Source organism: Coturnix japonica, unplaced genomic scaffold, assembly GCF_001577835.2.
Source record: "Coturnix japonica isolate 7356 unplaced genomic scaffold, Coturnix japonica 2.1 chrUnrandom857, whole genome shotgun sequence".
NCBI classification, from domain to species: domain Eukaryota; kingdom Metazoa; phylum Chordata; class Aves; order Galliformes; family Phasianidae; genus Coturnix; species Coturnix japonica.
Window position 1 is genome coordinate 1 of NW_015440212.1, and position 8918 is coordinate 8918.

Genomic DNA, 8918 nt, shown 5'->3' on the forward strand with positions numbered 1-8918 from the left:
CCCCATAGAGCCCTGCCCCTATAGAGCCCTGCCCTATAGAGCCCTGCCCCCTATAGAGCCCTGCCCTATAGAGCCCTGCCCTATAGATCTGTGACCCCATAGAGCCCTGCCCTATAGAGCCCTGCCCCATAGAGCTCTGCCCCATAGAGCCCTGCCCTATAGAGCCCTGCCCCATAGAGCCCTGCCCCTATAGAGCCCTGCCCCATAGAGCTCTGCCCCATAGAGCCCTGCCCCCTATAGAGCCCTGCCCCATAGAGCTCTGCCCCATAGAGCCCTGCCCTATAGATCTGTGACCCCATAGAGCCCTGCCCTATAGATCTGTGACCCCATAGAGCCCTGCCCCTATAGAGCCCTGCCCTATAGATCTGTGACCCCATAGAGCCCTGCCCTATAGAGCCCTGCCCTATAGACACCCTATAGTGCCCCACTCTATAGCCTACCCCATAGCCCCCCACCCCATATCCCACCCCATAACCCCATATCCCCCTATAACCCCATATCCCCCTATATCCAGCCCATACCACCCACTCTATAGCCTACCCCATAGCCCCCCACCCCATATCCCACCCCATAACCCCATATCCCCCTATAACCCCATATCCCCCTATATCCAGCCCCATATCCACCCCTATCACCCCATATCCAGCCCCATATCCAGCCCCACATCCCCCCACACACCGGCATCATCCAGCAGCACGTTCTCAGGCTTCAGGTCCCTGTAGACGATCCGATGTTGGTGCAGATGCTCCAGGCCCAGCAGGATCTGAGCCGTGTAAAACATGGCCCGGCCCTCAGCAAAACCCGGGTTGGCCTCGTCCACGTTGTACATGTGGTACCTGAACACGCCAAGAACACGCTAAGGACACGCTAAGGACATGGTGACAACATGGTGAGAACGTGGTTAGGATGTGGTAATGATATGGTAATGTTATGGTAATGATATGCCAATTACATGCCAAGAACATGCCAATAACATACCAATAACATGCCAATAACATGCTAAGGACATGCCAAGAACATGCCAAGGATATGGTAAGGACATGGTAAGGATATGGTAATGATATGGTAATGATATGGTAATGATATGCCAATAACATGCCAATAACATGATAAGAACATGCTAAGGACATGCCAACAACTTGCCAAGGACATGGTAAGGACATGGTAAGGATACAGTAAGGATATGGTGAGGATATGCCAATAACATGCCAAGGACACGGTGAGAACACAACAATAACATGCCAAGGACATGTTAAGGACATGCTAAGGACACGGTAACACGCCAATAACACGGCCCTCGGCAAAACCCGGGTTGGCCTCGTCCACGTTGTACATGTGGTACCTGAACACGCCAAGAACACACTAAGGACACGCTAAGAACACGCCAAGGACATGGTAACACTACAGTAACATGACCTCAGCAAAGCCCAGGTTGGCCTTATCCACCTTGTACATGTGGAACCCAAACACGCCAACAACATGGTAAGGACATGCTAACGACACGCTAAGGACATGCTAAGGACACGCCAAGGACATGGTAACAACGTGGTGAGAACATGGTAAGGATGAGGTAATGATATGGCAAGGATGTGCCAATAACATGCCAATAACATGCCAATAACATGCCAATAACATGCTAAGGACATGCCAACAACATGCCAAGGATATGGTAAGGACATGGTAAGGATATAGTAAGGATATGGTAATGATATGCCAATAACATGCCAATAACATGCTAAGGACATGCCAAGAACATGCCAAGGACATGGTAAGGAAACAGTAAGGATATGGTGAGAATATGGCAACAACATGCAAATAACATGCCAATAACATGCCAATAACACGCCAAGGACACGGTGAGAACACAACAATAACATGCCAAGGACATGTTAAGGACACGCTAAGGACACGGTAACACACCAATAACACAGCCCTCGGCAAAACCCGGGTTGGCCTCGTCCACGTTGTACATGTGGTACCTGAACACGCCAAGAACACGCTAAGGACACGCTAAGGCCGTGGTGAGAACATGGTAAGGTTAAGCCATTAATAACATGGCAATAACATGCCAAGGACACAGTGAGAACACAACAATAACATGCCAAGGACATGGTAAGGACATGCCAGTAACACGCCAAGAACACGCTAAGGACATGCCAAGAACATGGTAACAACATGGTGAGATCATGGAAATTATATAGTAATAATATGGTAATGATATGGTAATGATATGCCAATAACATGCCAATAACATGCCAAGGACACGGTGAGAACACAACAATAACATGCCAAGGACATGTTAAGGACATGCTAAGGACACGGTAACACACCAATAACACGGCCCTCAGCAATACCCGGGTTGGCCTCGTCCACGTTGTACATGTGGTACCTGAACATGCCAAGAACATGGTAAGGACACGCTAAGGACATGCTAAGGACACACCAAGAACATGGTGAGGATATGGTAAGGACTTGGTGAGAACATGGTAAGGATACGTCTATAACATGCCAACAACACGCCAAGAACATGACAAGGACATGCTAAGGACATGCCAAGAACATGCCAAGGATATGGTAAGGACATGGTAAGGATATGCCAATAACATGCCAATAACATGCCAAGGACATGCCAAGGACATGGTAAGGATATGGTGAGGATACGCCAATAACACGGCACCAACATTCCAAGGACATGCCAAGGACATGTTAAAGACATGCCAAGGACATGCCAAGGACATGTTAAAGACATGCCAAGGACATGCCAAGGACACGCTAAGGACATGCTAAGGACACGCTACGGACACGCTAGGGACATGGTAGCAACATGGTGAGAATGTGGTACGGATGAGGTAATGATATGGTAAGGATGTGCCAATAACACAGCAACAACATGCCAAGGACATGCCAAGGATATGGTAAGGATATGGTGAGTATACGCCAATAACACGGCAACAACATGCCAAGGACATGCTAAGGACATGCCAAGAACACACTAAGGACACGCTAAGGACACACTAAGGACACGCTAAGGACACACTAAGGACACGCTAAGGACACGCTAAGGACACACTAAGAACACACTAAGGACACAACAAGAACACTCTAAGGGCATGCTAAGAACACACTAAGGACACGCTAAGGACACACTATGGACACACTAAGGACACACTAAGAACACGCTAAGGACACAACAAGAACACTCTAAGGGCATGCTAAGAACACACTAAGGACATAAGGACACGCTATGGACACACTAAGAACACACTAAGAACATGCTAAGGACACGCTAAGGACACGCTAAGAACATGCTAAGAACACACTAAGGACATAAGGACACGCTATGGACACGCTAAGGACACGCTAAGGACACACTAAGGACACGCTAAGGACACGCCAAGGATATGGTAAGGATATGGTGAGGATACGCCACTAACATGGCAACAACATGCCAAGGACATGCCAAGGACACGCTAAGGACACGCTAAGGACACACTAAGGACACGCTAAGGACACGCTAAGGACACGCTAAGGACACGCTTACCGCAGGTCGCCGCCGTTCATCAGCGTCATGACGAGGCAGAGGTCGGTTTTGGTCTGGAAGGCGCAGGCCAGGGACACGATGAAGCGGCTGTGAACACGGGCCAGGATCCGCTTCTCTACCAGGGCTGCCTGAACACGCCAAGAACATGCCAAGGACATGAGAAGGACACATTAAGGACATGGGAAGGGCATGACAAGGACGTGATAAGGGCATGGGAAGGACACAAGAAGGATGTGATAAGGACATGCCAAGGACATGCCAAGGACATGAGAAGGACACGCCAAGGACATGAGAAGGACACGCCAAGGAGATGAGAAGGACACAATAAGAACATGAGAAGGACATGTCAAGGACATGAGAAGGACACGTCAAGGACATGAGAAGGGCATGACAAGAACATGAGAAGGACATGCCAAGGACATGGAAAGGACATGGTAAAGACATGATAAGGACATGCCAAGGACATGGGAAGGACACGTCAAGGATGTGATAAGGACATGCCAGGGACACAATAAGGACACGCCAAGAACACGCCAAGGACATGAGAAGGGCATGACAAGGACATGAGAAGGGCATGGGAAGGACACAAGAAGGATGTGATAAGGACATGCCAAGGACATAAGAAGGACACGCCAAGGACATGAGATGGACATGATAAGGACATGCAAAGGACGTGAGAAGGGCATAGGAAGGACACACCAAAGATATGATAAGGACACAATAAGAACATGAGAAGGACACGTCAAGGACATGAGAAGGACACGCCAAGGACATGGGAAGGACGTGAGAAGGACACACCAAGGACATGGGAAGGGCATAACAAGAACATGAGAAGGGCATGGGAAGGACATGGGAAGGACACAAGAAGGATGTGATAAGGACATGCCAAGGACATGCCAAGGACATGAGAAGGACACACCAAGGACATGAGAAGGACATGATAAGGACATGCAAAGGACGTGAGAAGGGCATGGGAAGGACACACCAAAGATATGATAAGGACACAATAAGAACATGAGAAGGACACGTCAAGGACATGAGAAGGGCATGACAAGGACATGGGAAGGACATGCCAAGGACATGAGAAGGACACAGGAAGGACATGCCAAGGACACACTAAGGACATGCCAAGGATGTAAGAACTTGACAAGGACACACCAAGGACATGAGAAGGACACGCCAAGGACATGAGAAGGGCATAACAAGAACATGAGAAGGGCATGGGAAGGACATGGGAAGGACACAAGAAGGATGTGATATGGACATGCCAAGGACATGCCAAGGACATGAGAAGGACACACCAAAGATATGATAAGGACACAATAAGAACATGAGAAGGGCATGACAAGGAGATGAGAAGGACATGCCAAGGACATGGGAAGGACATGAGAAGGACATGAGAAGGACATGAGAAGGACATGGGAAGGACATGGGAAGGACATGGTAAAGACATGATAAGGATATGATAAGAACACACAAAGGATATGATAAGGACACAATAAGAACATGAGAAGAACACGTCAAGGACATGAGAAGGTCATGATAAGAACATGCCAAGGACATGATAAGGACATGACAAGGACATGAGAAGGGCATGACAAGGACATGAGAAGGACACGCCAAGGACATGGGAAGGGCATGACAAGGACATGATAAGGACACAATAAGAACATGAGAAGGACACGACAAGGACATGATAAGGACATGCCAAGGATGTGATAAGGACATGCCAAGGACACGATAAGGACACGCCAAGAACACGCCAAGGACATGAGAAGGGCATGACAAGGACGTGAGAAGGGGCATGGGAAGGACACAGAAGGATGTGGTAAGGACATGCCAAGGACATAAGAAGGACACGCCAAGGACATGAGAAGGACATGATAAGGACATGCCAAGGACATGAGAAGGACATGATAAGGACATGCCAAGGACGTGAGAAGGGCATGGGAAGGACACACCAAAAAGAAATATGGAAAAAAAAAAATTAAGGAAAAAGGGGGACAAGACAATAAGAACATGAGAATGGAACGTCGAGGACATGAGAGGGCACGACAAGGAGAATTGAAAGAAGGACATGCCAAGGCACATGGGAAGGACATGGTAAAGACATGATAAGGGGACATTCAAGGATTGATAATAGGATCATGCCAAGCCACATGAAAAAGACACGTCAAGGATGTGCTATGGACCCAAACAAATCCAAAAAGGGGACATGATAAGGGACATGATTAAGGGACACACCAAGGATGGTGATAAGGACATGCAGGACAAAACGAATAAAGGATCACGCGCAAGAACACGCCAAGGACTGAGAAGGGCATGACAAGGAAGTGAGAAGGGGCAAGGGAAGGACACAAGAAGGATGTGATAAGGACATGCCAAGGACATGCCAAGGACATGAGAAGGACACGCCAAGGACATGAAGAAGGACATGATAAGGACATGCCAAGGACGTGAGAAGGGCATGGGAAGGACACACCAAAGATATGATAAGGACACAATAAGAACATGAGAAGGACACGTCAAGGACATGAGAAGGGCATGACAAGAACGTGAGATGGACATGGGAAGGACATGGTAAAGACATGATAAGGACATGATAAGGACATGATAAAGATGTGATATGGACACGCCAAGGACACGATAAGGACATGATAAGGACACACCAAGGACGTAATAATGACACTGCAAGGATAGAAGGACACGCCAGGGACATGGTAAAGACATGATAAGGACATGCCAAGGACATGAGAAGGACACGCCAAGGACATGAGAAGGGCATGACAAGAACGTGAGAAGGACATGGAAAAGACATGATAAGGACATGCCAAGGACATGATAAGGACACGTCAAGGATGTGATATGGACACGCCAAGGACACGATAAGGACATGATAAGGACACGTCAAGGACATGAGAAGGGCATGGGAAGGACATGGGAAGCACACAAGAAGGATGTGATATGGACATGAAAAGGATGTGATAAGGACATGGCAAGGACACACCAAGGACATGATAAGGACACGCCAAGGACATAGGAAGGACATGATAAGGACATGATAAGGACACATCAAGGACATGATAAGAAGAACAGGGGAAGGACAGGGGAAGAAGAGGGGAAAAACAGGAAGAATGGGAAGAAGAGAGGAAGAAGAGGGGAAGAAGAGGGGAAAAAGAGAGGAAGGACAGGGGAAGATGAGAAGAAGAACATGGGAAGAACAGAGGAAGAACAAGGGAAGAAGAGAGGAAGGAAAGAGGAAGAACAGGGAAAGAACAGAGGAAAAAGAGAGGAAAAACAGGGGAAGAAGAGAGGAAGAACAGGGGAGGAAAAGAGGAGGAAGAGAGGAAGAACACAGGAAGAAGAGAGGAAGAACGGGGGAAAAGGGAAGAACAGAGGAAAAATAGGGGAAGAACGGGAAGAACAGAGGAAAAATGGGAAGGTGAGAGCAAGAACATGGGAAGAATCAGGGGAAGAAGAGAGGAAGGAAACGGGAAAGATGGGAAGAAGAGAGGAAGATGAGAGGAAGAATAGGGGAAGATATGGGGAGAAGAGAGGAAGAACGAGAATAACTCGTGAAGAAAGGGAAGAACAGAGGAAGGACAGGGGAAGAACAGGATGGATGGGAGGAAGAGAAGAAGAGAGGAAGAACTGGGGAAAAACAGGGGAAGAAGAGGGGAAAAAGAGAGGAAGGACAGAGGAAGAAGAGAGGAAGAAGAGGAAGAATGGGAAGAAGAGGGGAAGAACAGGGGAAGAAGAGGGGAAAAAGAGTGGAAGAACAGGAAGAAGAGAGGAAGATGAGAGGAAGAACAGGGGAAGGACAGAGGAAGAACAGGGGAAGGACAGAGGAAGAACACGGGAAGAAGAGAGGAAAAAAAAAGGGAAGAACAGGGAAAGAAGAGAGGAAAAAGAGGAAAAAGAGGGGAAGAAGAGAGGAAGGACAGAGGAAGAACAGGGGAAGAAAAGAGGAGGAAGAGAGGAAAAACACAGGAAGAAGAGAGGAAGAACAGGGGAAAAGGGAAGAACAGAGGAAAAATAGGGGAAAAACGGGAAGAACAGAGGAAAAATGGGAAGGTGANACAGGAAGAAGAGAGGAAGAACAGGGGAAAAGGGAAGAACAGAGGAAAAATAGGGGAAAAACGGGAAGAACAGAGGAAAAATGGGAAGGTGAGAGAAAGAACATGGGATGAACAGGGGAAAAACAGGAAGAACATTTATGGGGTGGGTTATGGGGTGTTATTGGGTTCCTCACTTGATATCCCTGCCTCTTCTTGAGCCTCTTCTTATTGAGCTTCTTATTGGCGAACATCTTCCCTGTGGCCCGACGTTGACAAGCACAAACTTCCCCAAATCCCCCTTTACCCAAAACCCGAAAATCCACGAAGGAATCGGGGGCGACCGGTTGTTTTTCCAACCATTTGAATTGAAGGAAACGACTGAAATAAGGGGAAGTGAGATACGGGATCCAGGCCGTCACTTCTAAGTGGGTCAATAGATCCTGGTGGGCTGGGTGGAAATCCGGAGGTGAGGAGGAACCTAGAGGGGGAAATGGAAAGGAAATAAGGGGGAAATAAGGGGAAATAAGGGGAAATAAGGGGAAATAAGGGGGGAAATGGAAAGGAAAGGGGGAAATAAGGGGGGAAATGGGAAGGAAAGGGGGAAATAAGGGGGGAAATGGGAAGGAAAGGGGGAAATAAGGGGGAAATAAGGGGGAAATGGGAAGGAAGGGGAATAAGGGGGAAATAAGTCCCCATTTAATTTGTTCCCCTTTCTTTTCATTCCGGGGAAATGGAAGGATTAGGGGGACAGTCACATGGCGGGATATTATTTAAGGGGGGAAATGGTATAAGGCAGTTGGGATATAATGTGGGGAAACTAATGTGGGAGGAAACTGTTCGCTGATAAGGAAAATCGTTCCTGGGAAGCTAATGGGGGAATTCAGGGGTGAACACCTGTGTTCTTCCAAATGTTCGCACCCTCAAGAGGGTGAATATAAGTCCGTTGGTATATCCAATTAGGGGAAATAAGGGGGGAAATGGAAATGGAAGGGGGAATATTTAATGGGGGGCAATGGGAAGGGAATGACGCCTTTGGATTCCATAACGATTTCGGGCGCGAAATTCTTGTGAAATGGATAGGAGGAAGTGAGATACCTATTCTGTCCCATGGGATTTCCCAGGCCCGTCTTAACTTTTCTTAAGCTTGGGTCAATAGATCTCTGCGCTCTTCGGCCCTGGGTGGACAATTCCGGCCAGGTGAGCGAGGTTTTTAAACTTAGATTGGGGTTGTGATTTATATCCGGAAAGGACATAAGGGGGAACGATACAGGGGCCCTTTTATACTCAATACTCCTTTTTCCTTCTTTCCTTCTTTCTCT

The 8918-nt window shown here is 47.8% G+C and overlaps 1 protein-coding gene across 1 annotated transcript in view; it reads right to left on the bottom strand.

Annotated features, from left to right (window-relative positions):
* Positions 1-649: 649 nt before the first annotated feature.
* The window catches only part of LOC107307752 (rhodopsin kinase GRK1-like), a gene marked incomplete at its 3' end in the record, with an annotated part of 13358 nt that continues 5089 nt past the window's right edge, over positions 650-8918 (bottom strand). Inside the window, exons 2-4 of the mRNA XM_015851260.2 lie at positions 7794-8077; positions 3542-3669; positions 650-836 (exon numbers count right to left, since the gene is read on the bottom strand). Coding sequence (XP_015706746.2) covers positions 650-836; positions 3542-3669; positions 7794-8077 — 599 coding nt within the window. The remainder of the gene's footprint in view (positions 837-3541; positions 3670-7793; positions 8078-8918) is intronic.